The sequence below is a fragment of the Rhineura floridana genome, chromosome 9 (assembly GCF_030035675.1).
Source record: "Rhineura floridana isolate rRhiFlo1 chromosome 9, rRhiFlo1.hap2, whole genome shotgun sequence".
NCBI lineage: Eukaryota > Metazoa > Chordata > Lepidosauria > Squamata > Rhineuridae > Rhineura > Rhineura floridana.
In genome coordinates this window covers 90,667,444-90,685,551 of record NC_084488.1, presented here as the reverse complement: position 1 = coordinate 90,685,551, position 18,108 = coordinate 90,667,444, and the positions used below count along the sequence as shown (strand labels likewise).

At 44.3% G+C, this 18,108-nt stretch overlaps 1 protein-coding gene across 5 annotated transcripts in view; it reads right to left on the bottom strand.

The window, feature by feature from the left end:
* The window catches only part of ELOVL6 (ELOVL fatty acid elongase 6), a 120,435-nt gene that overhangs the window by 89,613 nt on the left and 12,714 nt on the right, over positions 1-18,108 (bottom strand). The window contains exons 1-2 of one of the 5 annotated variants that reach the window (XM_061585393.1): positions 13,641-13,983; positions 4,663-4,895 (exon numbers count right to left, since the gene is read on the bottom strand). The exons of 1 other annotated variant lie outside the window; for it this stretch is intronic. In XM_061585393.1, coding sequence (XP_061441377.1) covers positions 4,663-4,895; positions 13,641-13,658 — 251 coding nt within the window. In that variant the 5' untranslated portion in view covers positions 13,659-13,983. Of the gene's footprint in view, positions 1-4,662; positions 4,896-12,026; positions 12,097-13,640; positions 13,984-18,108 lie in introns of those variants that run through there. 3 more of the 5 variants (XM_061585394.1, XM_061585395.1, XM_061585397.1) reach the window with 3 other exon arrangements.

Genomic DNA, 18,108 nt, shown 5'->3' with positions numbered 1-18,108 from the left:
AAAAGATTTGTTTTAATATGTTTTAAAGTCTGTTTTTAAGATGTTTTAGAGAGTTTTTAGAGTTTTGATTGCCGCCCTGGGCTCCTTCTGGGAGGAAGGGCAGGAAATAAAATTTATCATCTTCATCATCATCAACAATGACATTGCTTGCATTTAGGGACAGAAGGCTCCTTCCCCCCCCTTTTCTTTTTTGCCACATTAACTCCTGTTGTATTTCACTAGATCATCAGTGTGTCCTTGGCCTCAAGGAAGACAGACTAGAAACTGTTTGATGCTAATATGCCTGGCAAGTATAACTTGTATTTGCTTCAATAAGGCATGTTACAACAGAACTTTTCATCATTATTATTGTTCCTCCTCTAACGCTTTTCAATATGCAAAAGCATTGGTCCACACTAGTTTTATCTTTACAGCCATCCTGTGTGTAGGTATGCTCGCAAGGCTGTGATTTCCCTAATGCCATCTGGTCAGCATCACAGAAATTTGAATATGGGTTCCTCATGTTCATAATCTAATTCCTTCCTTCCTCTACATTGTCCTGTGGCAAAGGCTGAACTGTAAAGGTAGCTGTCAAAACAGAATCAAGAACTGGGAACCAGAAGTTGGGCCAGGGGAGAGGGAGGGGAGAGTCAGAGTTAGGGATGGGGAAGAAATTTGATTCAGTTTGCATTTAAAGCCAAATCTATCAAATTCACACTTCCAAAATAATATGAGAACCAAAACACAGCCATCCTTTGAAATTTACACTGATCTGAATTTTGCGATGCAGTACTCTAACCAAACAATATTTACAAATATGCATATATTAGGGGAAAGTCTACATAAAAATGAATATATTATTAGTAGTAGTATATTTATATCCCACCAGGAGCTCAGGGTGGCAAAATATTAGTGAAAATGGCATACAAAAATGCATTATATTAGGAGACATTACTTGCAAAAATGCATACATTAGTCAAATCTGTATACAATGTGTTGATTAGTAGAAATTTGCACAAAAATGCTAAAGAATTTCCATTAAGATTTTTAAAAAAAAAAAAAATCGGCAACTAGCTGCAGCAATGTGGAGACCTGAATTTAAGATTAGAAAAATGAGAAATGGAGAAAACCAAAACTGATAGATCTTTCCATCCCTAGTCAGAGTTGAGGGGGGTCAAGCCAGGCCTCAGAACAGAGGAATAAGCCTGAATACCTTAGAGAAAAAGAGTGTTGTTGCCCGAGCAAATCTCTAGCCCAAACAGGAAGCATTTTATAGTTCTTCTTGCCTAGGAAGGACCAATAAACGGCAACGATCCTGTCCAGAGCTTGAGAACACTTTACTGCCCAGGAAGGTGGTCTTAAATGCTATCCTGGTGGTTAATCACATGCAAAAGCTGAGCAAAATTGAGTTGTCTTCAGTTCAGACTCCACATATATACATTTGTATACATCATCTAAAAACAAAATATGCTTTTCCCCACATGAAGTTACAAGATGCATTCTATCCTTCATGAGTGAGATGGAAAATGGCTTTCAAGATGGGCACCTGCAATTCATAATTTTCAAAAATACCTGTATTAAAACTGCTACCTGCTACTGGAGTTTTTTTTAAATCCAAAGATATCTGATTGACTGATCTTACTGAATCCCTAATTGACACACTTAATCATATCAGGTAATAGTTGTGATGGTTGCAAAACAGTAATATGACTCCATAGTATCTTTAAAATATGTCATGTTTGCTCCAGATACCTAGGAAGGGACCAAGACATTTGTTGTCTGAGATAAGGACAAGACAGTTCACTCCACCTAACCCCAAGCAAATCCCACATGCAGAAGCTGACCAGACTGACAGGTGGATCTTACTCCACCATTCACAATGGGCCAGCATCCTCTTGAGGGAAGCAGACTAGTTTAGGGAACACAGGAGAGGCTGCTTGGCCTACATATTTCTGTCCTCCAACAATTCACAATTGCTTCCCACACTCCAGCATCCTCCCCACTCTGCCTAATGATAGGGCCAGCTCTGCATATGTCTCCCACATTTTAAAGCATAATCACATCAATACCATTTAACACAAGCAGGGTGTTTTGTTTTGCTAATATAAATCACATTTCCTGATGTACCACAACTGTAAGTAATTTATCTTTACTTGTTTTTTAAAAAAAAGTGTACTGTTTTGCCATTTGGTTGTTTGCTGCCGAGGGCTCCTTTGGGAGGAAGGGCAGACTAGACGTTTAAATACATAGGTAAAATCTTCTAACTCAGTTGGGGAAGGGTTATGCCATCCATGTTTTTTGGGGGGCAGGGGAGGTTTGAAGAGGGAAGTATGCTCTACATGCATAGGTGCAGCCTGTGATTTTAAACTTGGCATGATCAGGGTTTCGCACCATGGGGAGAGCCTATGTGCCTAGAGCAGCGTCATCTCTTCAACCCTTCCCCACAATCCATGGGTGGCAATAATAATTTTACAGTACATTAAGCTCCATTAAGTTCAATAGTGCTTACTATTGGAAACATACATAGGATTGCACACTTGGTTAATGCAATCTTTTTCAGGGTGGTGGTGGTGAAAACTTTGTGTCTGAAAAATAAGCAACCCTTAACCATATAGAAGTTGGGAAGGGATGCAGTTCAATGATAGAACACATGCTTTGCATGCAGAAAGTTCCAGGTTCTATCCCTGCCATCTCGAGGTAGATGGGAGCCTTTCCCATCCCTAAAACGCTGGAGACTCAGTGTAAATACTGAGGTAGAGGGAACAGTTTACTATGATCTTCCCTAGATCTTCCCAGTACTTTCAAGGAATTTAGCAAACATCTCCAGAGCCTCACTTTCATTCCATTTTCTAAAGCAACCTAAAGCATTATGAAATGAAAGTTGAGGGTTTGATTTACTAGGACCTGGTGTAGTGGTTAAGGTGTTGGACTATGACCTGGGAGACCAGGGTTCGAATCCCCACACAGCCATGAAGCTCACTGGGTGACCTTGGACTAGTCACTGCCTCTGAGCCTCAGAGGAAGGCAATGGTAGACCCCCTCTGAATACTGCTTACCATGAGCACCCTATTCATAGGGTTGCTATAAGTCGGGATCGACTGGAAGGCAATCCATTTTCAATTTTTAACAAAGTACACAGAGCTATACATTGACACAGACCTGCCACTGATTTAATACCTGAAGCTAGAATAAATGGTCATAAAAGTGTTAATTTCCCCCATGAGGCCAGACAGCAAGAGCTTGCCATTATTAGGATCCCAGCAGGTAAACTTCTGCAACAAATTAAGATACCCAAGGGATTTTATAATGAAGGTTGTGGATCCTTCTTATTAATACACACCACCAAATTCTGTATTTTTCATGTTTACAGAGTGTTCCAGAAACATTAAGAAATTAATCCTTCTCAAGGTAAGGAGAGAAGCAGAGGCAGTTCAATGACCCCTCCAAGGTCAATCACTAAATATACACATCATAGCCTAGCTGAAAATACAGAGTTATAAATCATACTCTTCAGTAGACCATAAAGCATCATTGGAGTTGATTGAGTTTACATGCTGAGCCACCTTCATAATGAATAATATTTCTACATTTGTATTGAATAATATTTGTACGCTAACACATTAAATTTCCTGGAACATAGCATGTATTGCCCAGTAAATGTAGTACAGTAATCTATTTCAATCAGCTAAACATATTCTTGGTTGTCACAGTATCTGATGTCTTAGTTTTTAATAAAATAACCTAGTTATCAAAAAGAACTGCATGTAAATATGCTATCGACATGATACTGCATAGTATTAGAACTAAACACAATGTTGCATATTGATATGTTATTGACATCAATAAAATTCGCTTTGAACCACATCCCCAAAACAGTTGAAAGATCAGATATTCCTTATATGAATTTCTTAATTGGAGCTACATAGGTCTGAGTTGGATCAGTACACCTAAGAAAATACTGAGAAACCTCAAGCACAAGCTCACTGAAGGAAAGGGGGGGATAAAATTTAAAATATAAGCAATCACTAAAGAGTAGCTGCAAATTTCATATGGTGATAAACATTAATATCACAAATAATTATGCACAAGCTTGAAGTTTTTTTATTTTTCCTTTCACTGAGCAGCATGAAGCACAGCATACTGTATATTGCTCCTACCCTACAAAGATCCAAGACTCTTATAGGAAGCATCAGACAACAACAGCATCAAAACCAGGATTTCTGCAACCTTCCAAAGCTAACCTTCCTTATCATCCAGACAGTAAAGGGGCAGAGGATAGCGTCCACACATAGCTTCCGTTGTGTTACTTTCCAAGAAGTCTCAAAGGTCACACTGAAAACTGTATAAAGAGTCACCCAACAGATAATGGAATGTTTATCATAGTGAGCCTAAAATGAGAGTTGGATATTTTTCCTCGTCCAGCTCTCAACCACTATTCAACTATTATTGGTGAGAACTGGAGAAAATGCTTACTATAAGTATAGGAAAAAGAGGCCTAGACAAAGAGTTGTGGGGAAATGAATGATAGTGGTAATAACCCTTCTCTCACCTCTAAAATGGATGTAACAATCAAAGAGTTTGTTGGTGCAACAAACAAAAAAGCAGAGATGGGTACAGTGCATAGCCCCACTAACCACAGTCTGCCTTCAGCCAGACTCTACCTGCCTACCCTTTTATACTTACAACCAGCTCAGGAGCTTCCTCCTCATTCTTAATCTCAGTGTTGCCCTTGCAGAACTCAGCAGAGGAGAGGAGAGGGACAAAACTGGAATTAGCTGGCTCCGCCAGTCATTGACTCTGGCTACCCATACTGTTTGGGCTCCCTGGATTCCTCCACACCAGTCCCAATGGACATCAGCCACCACTGGATGGGCAGACACAGGATAGCTGGCCATAAAGAAAGAACGAGGCAGATGCTGAAAATGAGAACAAATGAGACACAAATTGGAGTATAAATGTGTAAGCATTGGAAATGTGTGGAGAGAGGAAGTGCAGATGATGGGCAACAGACTCAAGAGCACCGTGCCATATGAAGAACAAGGATGGAGGTGGGCAATAGACTCGAGCAGAGAAAGTTAAAGATAATGCTAAGTTACAAAAACTAGAGATGACACTGGGGTGCAGAAAAGCAGGGGGGGGCAAGGATGTGGACGGAGTTGGAGAGGAGGGGCTGAGAGAACAAGCCAAGATGCATCTGTTTTCAGTAGTTCACAGTGAAGTGGTACATTTATGCTATTTCCATAAAAGTCTTTCCTGCTAAAGGAAACTGCCTATTTGACAGTCTGATTATACCATATTTCTCTGATAGGCTTACAGAGCCAGGTCACTTTCAACCGTAGAAGAACCGGATTTTTATTTCACCTAAGAGTTGCTGATGTCAGACTCCATTCTGGAAAGTGATGTGCACTGGTGCCCAGCTCTGTATATGGTGAAACTGTTTTTCTTTGCTATCTGCAAGCTGGCAAAGTCTTTATGAATATGTACAGAACATATCTTCTCTGCACCAGAGAACAATAACTGCCAGTCCCTAGCATATGCCTCGTGGCCTAAGCTGGAAGCTTAGGCTTTTTATTTTTAATGGCTTATTCACTTAGGAAGGTCTAAAAAGTGGAAGACACCTAAAACTGGTGGCAGAGTCAGGTTTCTATGCCAGAGGCCTTGGCAGCATTCTGAGTTGCCACCTTTTTTATGGGCAGGGATCTGTTTGTGTTTAATAGCTTCACTGCAGCCAGAAATCACATGGAAAAAGCACAGCTTTTCCTGTCATGGAGGAAAAGGCGGGGAATTACTTGTTGGTTTCTGTCATGCAGCTAATAAAGGTTCAAAGTATCTGTCCATCACAAAAGGTAGGCCAGCCTCTGTGCAGGCTTGAGCACTGGCAAAGCCTCATTTTACAAATTAAACTGAGAGTGGATACAAACAGCTGGGCTAAACTGTATGACCACAGACATTCACTTGCCTATTTTGTAACAGATACAATTTCTTAAGTCTGACGAGGACCAAGCAGTCCTCACATATTACACCTATTCTGGCCCGTTTGCACTGGTTGCCGATTTGTTTCCGGGCCAGATTCAAGGTGCTGGTATTGACCTATAAAGCCTTACACGGTGTGGGCCCGCAATATTTGATGGAACGCCTCTCCCGCTATGAACCTACCCATACACTTCGTTCGACATCTAAGGCCCTCCTCCGAGTACCGTCTCACCGAGAGGCTCGGAGGGTAATGACAAGATCTAGGGCCTTTTTGGTGGTGGCCCCCGAATTGTGGAACAGTCTCTCTGAGGAGGTACGCCTGGCGCCTACGCTGCTATCCTTTCGGCGCCAGGCTAAAACCTTCCTATTCTCCCAGGCATTTTAATATATTTCTATGTATTTTACTGTTTTAATGTTTTAGCTATGCTAATATCATTTAGTGTTATTATGAATTTGTATTTTTATCTGTGATTTTGTTCATTTATTGTATTATTGTATGTTGTACACCGCCCAGGGAGCCATTGGCTATGGGCGGTTTATAAATGAAATTAAATAAATAAATAAATAAAATTATGACAGGGAATCATAGGATCCTCACTTTGAAGTTTGGCAAGTAACACCTGTAACCATAGAGGAAGGTAGATGCCCAAGCTCTTATCAACAACCTGGGATCTGCTTCTCCATTCAGGAAGCCCACACATCTACATACGCATGGGCAGGGCCAATTTTGCAGGACTTTCCCATGTGATCATTATCCTCCCACTCAGCAACATCTGAAAACAACCCACTTAACTGCCCCACCTATGTGGACCTGGTACACTTATTCTATAGTGTGAGGTTTCACAAAAAGAAAGCAGCTTCCATGCTGGAGGAAAAGGTCCTATTTGCACATCACCTCCACAACTTTCATGCAATTCTGAATGGCTGGTCATGCTGTAGCAACTGCCTCCTCCATGAGTGCTATGCGGCTATGTTCCAAAGCAATTACTGTATGGCTCCCAGGCACATGAATATATCCACTTTGAGGATGACCTTGATATCATTCTGTACTGCTCAACATGTGGGGGTGGGGTGGGGTGAGTGGGGATTGGCTTAAAAGCAAATGGTGGACACAGCCTGTGGAGATGTGGTGCTTAAACCCTATGGTAGTTTGGGTGAGCTTAAACCCATGATGTTTTTGGTGCTTGTTTTCAGCTCTGAAGTCTGTGTAAAGTGCCCTTCCTTCTCACAACTGAGGCCACTTCCACACTATATGTTTAAAAGCACTATGATACCATTTTCAATTATCATAGCTTCCTCCAAAGCATCCTGGGACCTGTAGTTTGTTAAGGGTGCTGACAGATGTCAGGAGACCCCTATTCTCCTCACCGAGCAACAATTCTCAGAGTGGTTTAACAAGCAATCCTTCCCAGGGAACTATAACTCTGTGAGGAGAATAGGGGTCTCGTAACAACTCTCAGCACCCTTGACAAAGTACAGTTCCTGTGATTCTTTGGGGGAAGCTATGACTGGTAAAGTGGTATCATAGTGCTTTAAGTGTATAGTGTGGATGCAGCCAGACTTAGCATGCATGTATCCAAGATTAGGAGGAAGCAGTTTTGAGTGGCACGATAATCTAAAGATGCCTAATCACCAGCTATTCCCATTTTTAAAGATTAAGTACTGGAAATGGTAAAGAAGGAAACACGAAGCAAGGCCAGAAATGCCACCTATGCGAATGAAGGGACTCTTATGAGGTCCTCTGCACTCTCATACACCTTTATTTATATACAACTTTATGAAATAATCTAAAAAGCAACTTACAAAACAAAACATAACACAAAAATAAAATAGTTGAAGTTAAAATAAGCACAGTTCAAATTAGTAAAATCAATATAGTACATTAAATACATTAAAACCAATAGCAAGTTAAAGCAACTCAGTATAAAAACACAAGCAACAGAACTTCAGCTCCCATTAAAGACTTAGCAATAAATGAAGCTTTACAAAGGTGGGGGTGCAATGGATCTTCTCTAGGGAGTGGGTTCTACAACCTGGGGGCCAAAACAGAAACAGCCCTCCCCCTAACCAATCGTGGTTCTGAAAATGATGGGGCACAAAGGATAACTGCAAATGTTGAATTCAATGAGTAGATAGGATGAGATGATTCTTCAAACATCCTGGTCCCAAACCATTTAGAACTTTATAGCTTGGCACCAGCTATTTGAATTGTGCTCAGAAATAAACTGGAAGCCAGCACAGATGAAACAAAATGGGAATGATATGATCAGCAAAGTGGGCAGATCAATCAACATTTTGCTCCAAAAAAATCTCAGAAGCAGCCCAACATGTGTATTACAGTAATCCAGTCTGGATATGACTATGGTATGTGTGACATTGGGCAGATCTGCTTTATTCAAGAATAAGGTAAGGTTCAGAAGCACTCCCGAGCTATGGACTTGGTCTTTCAATGGGCATGCAACCCTTTCTAGAATAAGATATAGTCCCATTCCCAGTTCAGCTCTTCTACTGATCAGAAAAATACCATGGCTGATGGTATCAAAAAGCAGCAGAACCAATAGGACATGCTCCTCCTAGCCCAGAGGTGGGTAACCTGTGGCCCTCCAGATGTTGTTGGACTTCAGTTCCCATCAGACCCTGTTAGCATAGCCTGGTGGCAGGAATCAAACATGTGGAGGGCCACAGGTTCCCCACCCCTGCCCTACTCAGTTCCCAGGGAAGGTCATCCCTCAAGGTGACCAAGGCAGTTTTGGTTGGAAAACCAGACCTCAGTTCAGAATAGAGAAGATCCAAATAATCAGTTTCACCCAAGAAACCCTGGAGATGAATCATCTCCACTCACTGGAGCACCTTACTAAGAAATGGCAAATTAGAAACTGGCTTATAATAATCTAAAACAGCAAGACCCAGTGAAGTTTCACTACTGCTTAACAACTCTTGCCATCCAATCAGACATTCCTCTAGTGTCTGGTTGACAAGGGTCAACAGGCTCATGTTTAGTCTCAAACCTCCAAATAACTAGTCCACATCCTCAGGTTGAATAAACTGAAATGTATCCATCAAAATAGGATGAGCTAATGCTATGGCCACAAGCATCTGGTTGGCCACTGTGAGAACAGGATGCTGGGCTAGATGGGCCATTGGCCTGATCCAGCAGGCTCTTATGTTCTTTGACCCTGGTTTAAATGTGAAGTGAAGTTTAAGTTGATGTGGACAACTATCAGCAATTGTTTTTAAAACAAATTGGTCACAGTGGGCTTTTGAGAGTTCCTCCACTCCACATACAGGGGCCAGATGAAATAAACCCCTAACCACTCAAAAAAGCTGGGTGGCACAGTGCTGACAAACTGGTAGTGGAGAATGACGGTTTATTTGCTTTCATCTTAACCAGAATAGTCTCTAAAACAAACTCTTGCCTGTGCTCAATTTCTCACACATCGTCATCTATTTAATGTTGTTTGTTGTGTTGTGTTGGTGTTTTTGTTGTGTTGCATTGTTGTTGTGTTATTGTTAATAACAACAACAACAACAACAATAAATGCATTTATATCTCACTTTTCTACAAAAGTACATAAGGCAGCTTATACAAAATCAATGGAAAACCAACACAATATAAAGATAAAAAGCAACCTAGTTAGCCTAAAACCAAAACAAGGTACCATCACCCTAGCCATCTTCACCGTCACTTCATCATCCCCAACTCCTCTGAGCTTGAACTCTTGCAGGGGAGAGGGTGTTTGAGAGCTGATGGATGAAGCCCCAATGAGGGCTTCATCCTCCCCCACAGAGAAGTTAGGAATCCATCTGGATCCATCAGTGTCTGAGCACAGGCCATTGTAATCAGTCCTGTACCCCTGCAGAGGCCCAACAAGAGCTAAATCAAGTGTAGTTGTCATGGAGGGCATGGAATCCTGAGCTAATGCAGATGAGAGTGTGAAACCAACACCATTCCCGAGACCATGTCCACCAGTTCAGGCAGGGAGACTGTTGGGCACAGAGATGGATATGAGAATTCCATCATCTTATCTTTTTTTTTTTTTTAAAGGTGGGATATAAATGTTTTAAAGACATAACATTTGGATAGTTCCGTGCAACATTGTCACTTGCTGGCTGCACTAAAGACTGCAAGAGCTTGTGGCAGAATATGCTGGAGGCTGAGGTCCCCCCCTTTTACTGCTAAAGGAGAGTTCTGAAGGTCAGTGAACTACTTTTTGGACTGTACTTTTTTCTTTCCTTTTAAACAGCCATGTAGAGCTGCTCTTACTGGTTTTGATAGATTGCTTCTTCATTATTATTTATTTCATTTTTAAAAATTATTCTATATTTTGTTATTACTGTATTCATATTGTTTGCTATCCTGGGAACTTTTTGAGTGTTGGAGGTGCACAATGTAGATTTATTTTATTAATACATAAAGGGATCTCTCTCTCTCTCTCACACACACACCCGAAGAACCCTGGAGCAACACGTGTGGGAGAAAAAGCTGCTTTTCCTCTTTTTCAAGTTTGTTGTTGCCTGCAATCCTGCTGGAAGAGTGGCGGAGCAAATAAAGTCTAAGGGTGGTTTTTGTTTTGTTTTGTGGCAGAGTTATGAAAGAAGAAGGTAGAGAAGGGGTAAGCCCTACACTAGCCTTTGTCAACTGGGTGCCCTCCAAACATTTTGGACAACAATTTCCATCAGCCCCAGCCGGTGCACCAGGTTGGCAAAGGCTGCAACACTACTTTAAGTGAAAAGGCAGCTGCTCATGCAAGAAGTTTCTGCTGGATGAAAGGAGGAAAAGTGCAGGAGCTGGCTAAAAGTTAAACAGTGTGGGTTGTATCCAACTGAATTCTACTCAGAGTAGACCCACTGAAAGGAATTGGCCTAAGTCAGTCATGTCCTCTAAATTCAGTGGGTCTACTCTGAGCCAGTGTGGTGTAGTGGTTAGAGTGTTGGACAACAACCTGGGAGACCAGGGTTCGAATCCCCACACTGACATGAAGCTCACTGGGTGACCTTGGGCCAGTCACTGCCTCTCAGCCTCAGAGGAAGGCAATGGGAAACCCCCTCTGAATATTGCTTACCATGAGAACCCTATTCATAGGGTCGCCTTAAGTCGGGATCGACTTGAAGGCTGTCCATTTCCATTACTTTTAGTATGAGTAACATTTGATACAACCACTCTTTGTTCCCAAACCTTTGCACACAGTGTGTGGTGGGGGAGACGTTTGGGAGAATATATAACCTCCCAGACAAGAAATGCCTTTTATTGAGCTGTCCCCTTGGCAGCCGTTTGACCTGCAACAATCATCAGGTGATCACGTCTAGCCTCCATGCCCTGAAAAGTAGCCGCCTGCTAGCTACTGATCCAACCTCGGTTAAAAGGGACCAGAAACAAGCCAGGACGGGTTTCCCACACCTCTTCCTTTCTTTCTAGCCAGTTGGCAACCCATCTGAGTCGAGTTCCAAATTGATCGTCTGGCCAGTCTGTGCCAGGCGTCCAAAGGATCTTTTGCGCGAGCAGCGCCAGGCCTCGTGATTGCCAGCCTGCTGTGCCACTCAGGAGCGGCGGTCTCACCCCAAGCAGGGCTGACAAGCTCGTGGGGCATGGGCACAGTGCATTCTGCAACGGTGTCCTGGCTGCACCTCACCCCACCGCTCTCCTGACCTCCCGCGGGCGGCTGCTATTGCAGCCCAGATTAGGGCAGGACAACGTTGCATGACCAGAGAGGTGGCGCGCGGGAGGCCGCTGGGGTGAACCCGCTACTGTACTTAGCAAGCGCGCTCACACTCCTCCCAAAAGCAGCAGCCCTGGCCTACTTAAGGGGGGAGGGGAGGGGGGGGGAGGGGAGGGGCGGAGCGGGGTGGAAGATTTAAACCTGAGGGAGCGTGAACTGGCTGGAAGTAGGCACGTGTTTGTGCCTGGAAGAGCGAAGGATGGCAGCTCCTTGCAGCAGCAAAGAGGGGCCGGGAGGCCACGAAGTAACTCACGCGATCGGCGTCAGCCACCTTCTACCCAGGCAAGAGGACTCTCTTAGCCATCCTCCTCCTCCATCTAGCACTACATTTCTAAGACAAGAGATGTCGGGGCTCACCCTCAAATCTTAGATCGCGTGTGGGCGGCCTTGGTCAGTCCGTACTACAGTAGGGAACGCGCTCTGCCCATGCGCAGAGGAATTCGCCCTTATTCTTAATTTCCCCTTTCCCCGGCGTTTCAAAAATAGGTTCTGGGACTGAGCCCAGTCCACGCAGCGGCTCCCCTCGCGTCACCTCATTTCACCCTCTCTTTCTCCCCACTGATTCGCCCACAAGGGCATGTGTTTGTTCGAGGAAAGATGCGCGCGCGCATACAGAGTTCTCGCTGGGCCGACTCGGGCTAGACCTGGGGGATACTCTCAGCAGTTGTCTGGAAAAATCCCCCTCCCCCGCTTCTCTCTCCGATTCGCCACAAAACGAAGCTGCGTTTTCAGGCCTTCTCCTTTCTTTGAGAGTGGGGTGTTAAACTTTATATTCTCCCTCCCGTGACGAGAAGGCTGCCCCATCAGAAACGCTTTAACTCAAGGGCATTCTAAGTCCTTATTGTTGCAAGAGATCTCTATGGAGATCAGATTTGGGATCGGGGCGGGAGAGCGCCATAAAACGAAGGCGATCCAAGTTTAAAGTCTAGCTCTGAGAAATACACTCTAGTCAAGCAAGATGTAAATAGCTTCGTTAGCGGGAAATGTAAAATATACACAATGTGTGCCCCCCCCCCAATTTTTACTATTGCTTTACGTGAACACCGAATGTGGCCAACACTACTACATCTCCGCTCCGAAGTTCCTAGCCCCTCCCCGCCATCCAGGCAACCGGCAGCAGAAACAGCGTGTCCCCTCCTCTCCTCCCGAACTCACCACTGAAACGTCCTTCGCGCTTCTATTCACAGATATACAGAAAGGCAAAAGCGATCCCAGCCCCAGACAGAGATGCTGAAGGGGTGTGTGTTCTTTATTAGCAACGAAAAGAGGAGGCTGTTTGCATTGATCGAGAAACGAGCCATCCTCTACCAGTTTCTTCCCATCCGCACAAAAGGGGGCGGGAGGAGATGAACGTGCATGGAGCGAGGGGAAACGGCTGCATCTGAGAGGGAGAGAGATTTGGGGTTGAGGGGAGAGAAAAGGGCCCGGAGTGCAAATAGGAGTCACAAGAGAGGGTGAGGGTACCGAAGCCAGGGGTGAAACTGGTGGGAAATAGACGGAGAGCCCGGTGTAAAACAGAAGGAACGGGGGGATAGGTAGCAGCTGGCTTCTAAGAATGAATAATAATTCGGGAGATGTCCTCTATTATATAATTTTGGCGCTGAAATAAACAGCAGGAGCCCGCAGACAGTGGTGTCCCTGTTCAGCCTACGAGGTTTTCAGACACTAGACCCATTCACAGAAAGCATTACCTATCCGCGATGTGCAGACCAGCAGCTGAATGCCGCTCTGACACAGGCGCGCACGTACATCAGACGCACAGAGCTAGCCTCATCTTTCTCCAACACATTTGGCGCTCTGCATTCTCTCTCTCCCCTTCCCCCATCTACGACTCACCCCACACCCTCCTTCGCTAGAATCCATGCCACGGAGCGAGAACATCACAGAGAGACGCACGCCTGCTAACAGCCGGAGAGCACCGGCTTGCACGAAACAGCCCGCCCGCCGCGAGCCGCCGCCACCGTCACCTACCAGTTCTCTTGCATCCATTGAATCGCTTCGTTCTCGTTGAACTGCTTTTCAAATTCGTATTCTTGCAAAGTCAACACTGACATGTTCATTGGACCGATTTTGGAGGGGACGGTTTCCTATGCCTGGAAGAAAATACAGTGTCTGCGAGAGGCCCCCCCTCTTTTCCTTTTCCTGGGCGTCTCGTCAGGTATCACCACCACGACCTTCTCCTTTTCTTCTCCGCCTCTACCTCTCTCGGCTATATCCTTGTTGTAGCATTGCTTTTCTCCTCTTCCTATAACCTCCTCTCGTGTCTGGAGATCTCTCCTCCTCTTTTGCTTCTGCAACCCACCCTGCGCGGGAGTAAAGCCGCGGCGGTCTTAGTGCCCAACGACTCTCTCCCCAAGTCCATTCATTCCTGTTGAAAGTTCGCTTTCCTAGCTAGGCAATCTTCCAACGGAGGGAAGAAGAGGCGTGGGGTGTGTGTGTGTGAGCTTGCAGCAGTCCGGAGGATTTGCTTTCCTAACCACGCTGAACGACACATGCTGCTGATGCCCATGTTTCCATACCCTGAAAGCTGCCAAGGGCCTTCCTTGCTCACTATTGGCACATCAAAATAGTGAAAGCGCATCAGTCTCAGGAATAACTAAGCGCTGTCAATAAGTAAGCAATGCCTATTTAGGGAAGAGATTTGAATAAGAATATTTATTGTCATTGGTGTTGTTCCCCACTGCCTTGCCTCTACTTTATACAGTGGCAGTTAAGATTAAGATTTGCACAATTAAGATTAGTGCGCCAACTGCACCCGTTCCTTGAGCTGTCTGATTTGGCCACGGTAACACATGCCTTAGTTACATCCCGCTTAGATTACTGTAATGCACTCTACGTGGGGCTGCCTCTGAAGACTGTTCGGAAACTTCAGTTGGTTCAATGTGCTGCAGCCAGAATGTTAACTGGGGCGGGTTACAGGGACCGTACAACTACCTATGAGTCAACAACAACTCCCCTGTTAGTTGCCAGCCTGTTTCCGAACACAATTCAAAGTGCTGGTGATAAAGTACAACTGGTGGGGACGTGTGATAGGGCCTTCTCGGTGGCTGCCCCTAGGCTTTGGAATTCCCTTCCTAGAAATGTAAGAATGACCCCCTCCTTGCAGTCCTTCCAGCATCAAGCAAAGACCTTTCTATTCCAACAAGCCTTTGGTATTGACGGCTGCTAAAGATAGGGCTTGACAGGAACTGCATTGCTAATGCCTAATTCTTCCATTTTAAACTGTTTTTTTTATTCTCTTTTAGCTATAAGTATGAATGGTTTTAATATTGGAATTAGTTTAATTTTATTTTAATCTAGACTCTGTATGTTTTAGTTATATGTGTTTTTTATCTGGAAGCTGCCGCGAGTTCCAGTTTTGGAAGGATGACGGGGTATAAATAAAGACAATAATAATAATAATAGGGAATCTTTCTTTTATTAAATGATGTAATCATGCCACTTAAGCCAGGCATACTCTGTTATGGGGAAAGGATGGGGACAGAAAATACCCAGTATGAAGCAAGTCCACAGTTTTCCCCATTTCCTCCACTTGTTCTGCTCTGAATTCACAGCAGATAATGTCTAAAAAGGGTACCTAAGAAGAGTCCTGCTGGATGAGACCAAAAGCCCATCTAGTCCAGCATCCTGTTCTCACAGTGGCCAATCAGATGCCTATGGGAAGTCCAAAAGATGTTTTTAAAGATGTTTTGTTTAATATATTTTAGACTGTTTTTATGATGTTTTAGAGTGTTTTTTATGTTTTTTGTTTGCCGCCCTGGGCTCCTACTGGGAGGAAGGGTGGGGTATAACTTTAATAAATAAATGAGGACATGAGTGCAGTAGCATTCTTGAGAATCCAGGCAACAAGTGTTCAGAGGCATACTGCCACCAATAATGGAGGTAGAACATAGTCATCGTGGCTAGTAGCCACTGATAGCCTTCTCCACCATGAATTTGTCCAATCCTCTTTTAAAGCCATCCAAGTTGGTGGCCATCACTACCTCTTGTGGGAGTTTTACTGTGTACTGTGTGAAGTGCCACCATAGAAAAGATCTGATTGCTACTTTTCTGTGATTTGTTTTGGATTTTACAAACTATGTTATTTTATGCATTTATTATTTTTAACTGCATTGTTGTAAGCCATCCTGTAACTTGTGCAAAGGGTGGTATATAAATCATAGAAATAAATGATACTCCCTCTGTCAATTGAGGTAGTACACAACTATCATGGCTAGTAGGATCGCTCTATCCTCCATTCAAGGCCAGAGCCATAAGGTGGCCAGGTCGGGCCCTGGCCGAGGACCCCTGAAGGGCCTCTCCTTAGGGTGGGTGGTAGCGCTCCCATTCCACAATGCACAGGAGTATCAGCTCCCAACCCTGCTGCAGATTGCAGAGAGGGAGCTCGCAGGCACCCCCCTACATCCATGCAGGCCCACGATGACTGCTTGCATGCCCACCTACCTCTCCCGTTGTGGTGAATGTTGGACACTCTGTGCACACATGCCTGCCATCAACCAAGATGGCGCCTGAGGCCATCTTGGTTGATGATAGGAGAGTTAGGTGGCACATGCGGGCAGATGCCATGGGCCCAGGGCAGGCTGGTACCCAAGGGCCCAGTCATGCCTGGCACCGGCCCTGTATCCATTAATTTGTCTAATCCTCTTAGAACCATCAGTACATCTTGTGGAAGTGCATTCCATGGTTTAACTAGGTAGTTGCACATTTTACTAGGGAACCACTTAATTCAAGTTTGTTTCTGAGTAAACATGCTAAGGTGTGAGTGGCACTCTCCCTATCTGGAAATAGATAATGTCTCAGTTTGTTTCCATTATCAATCATGTATTAACAACAGCCAGTTCATAGATTTCAGGGTTGGTAGATTAGTTAACTTAATGCATGTTTGCTGCAATGTTCTCATGAATCTATGTTAACCAGTTTTCCAATTCCAATCAGTTAACCCATAATTACCAAAAAAAAGTGGATTAGAAGCATCATTTCAACTTCCCAAATACTAATTTAAACAATATTTGTGTGTGGGATTCCACTGCAGCTACCTTAACTGTGTGACATAATTAAGATTTTTAAATATACATACAGGTATGGCTGTAATCCTAGACAAACTACCTGGGAGTAGATCTCATTGTGCTCACATGTGTAAGACTGTGCTGTATCCATGTTTATTCTGCAATCTTAGACAAAGTTAACTACTTACCTGGGAGTAAGACCTATTAACCTTAATGGACTTTTGTGATCTTATGAACAAAGAGGATGCTCATGCCTCTGAAGATCAATAATGGTGGGGCCAGAGTAGTTCAAAGGTACTAGAAAACCATTATCTTAGAACTGAGATAGATCAAGAAGGTAGCTACAGCTGCTATACTGAAGACTAAGGGGCTATTGATATTTTCATTTCCTTTTAGGCATGGCCCACTTATCTGAAACCTCTAATTTATTTCTTGTCCTATAGATGTCTGAATCAGGTCTGATGCACTTTTGTGTTGTTCTGCTTTGTGTTTACCATAAATTATAATCTAATTATTGGCATAGTTAAATTATGGGTTCACCCAATGGGTCCAATGGGAGTTGTAATCCAAAACCTCTGGAAGGTTTCTGCTTGTCCTTCATTATTGACCGAGGTGCTCGAGGTAGTCTCGGACGTGCGGGTCCTTTCCCCCAACCTATTGGTTTTGGGAGATTTTAACCTGCACGCCGAGGCCGCTCTCATAGGAGCTCCTCGGGATTTCATGGAAACCATGACTTCCTGGGAACTGCACCTTAGTAACACTGGGCCCACCCATGTAGCTGGTCATGCTCTTGACCTTGTATTTGTCTCGGGAGGGGGAGAAAGTGCTCTGAAAATGGGGGCTGTCTTTTCGAACCCCGTGTCATGGTCAGATCACTATCTGGTGAATATAGACCTCTCAATGCCACACACCCTCCACAGGGGACAAGGACCTATTAGAATGGTCCGTCCCAGGCGCCTGATGGAATCTGAGGGATTCCTGAATGTGCTGGGAGATTTGGAGCTGTCTGAAGGTCGCCCGGTCGAAACCCTGGTGATGGAGTGGAATAGGGAGATCACCGGGGCAATAGACTGGGTGGCTCCGAAACGTCCTCTCCCCCTGAATAGAACTCAGATTGCGCCCTGGTATACACCACGGTTGCGGGGTCTGAGGCAGGAGGTGAGACGACTAGAGCACCGGTGGTGGAAATCTCACTCCGAAGACGATTGGACACTGGTTAGAGCAGCAACAGCTGCCTACCAAGTGGCAACAAAGGCAACAAAGAGGGATTTCTTTGCTGCCTCTATTGCGTCCGCAGAGTTTTGTCCCAGGAGGTTGTTCCAAGTGGTCCGAAGCCTGGTCAGTCCAGTTGCACAGGAACCCATGGAGCATTCTAAAGCCTCCTGTGACATATTTGCCAGACACTTTGCTGATAAAATCGAGCACCTGAAGAG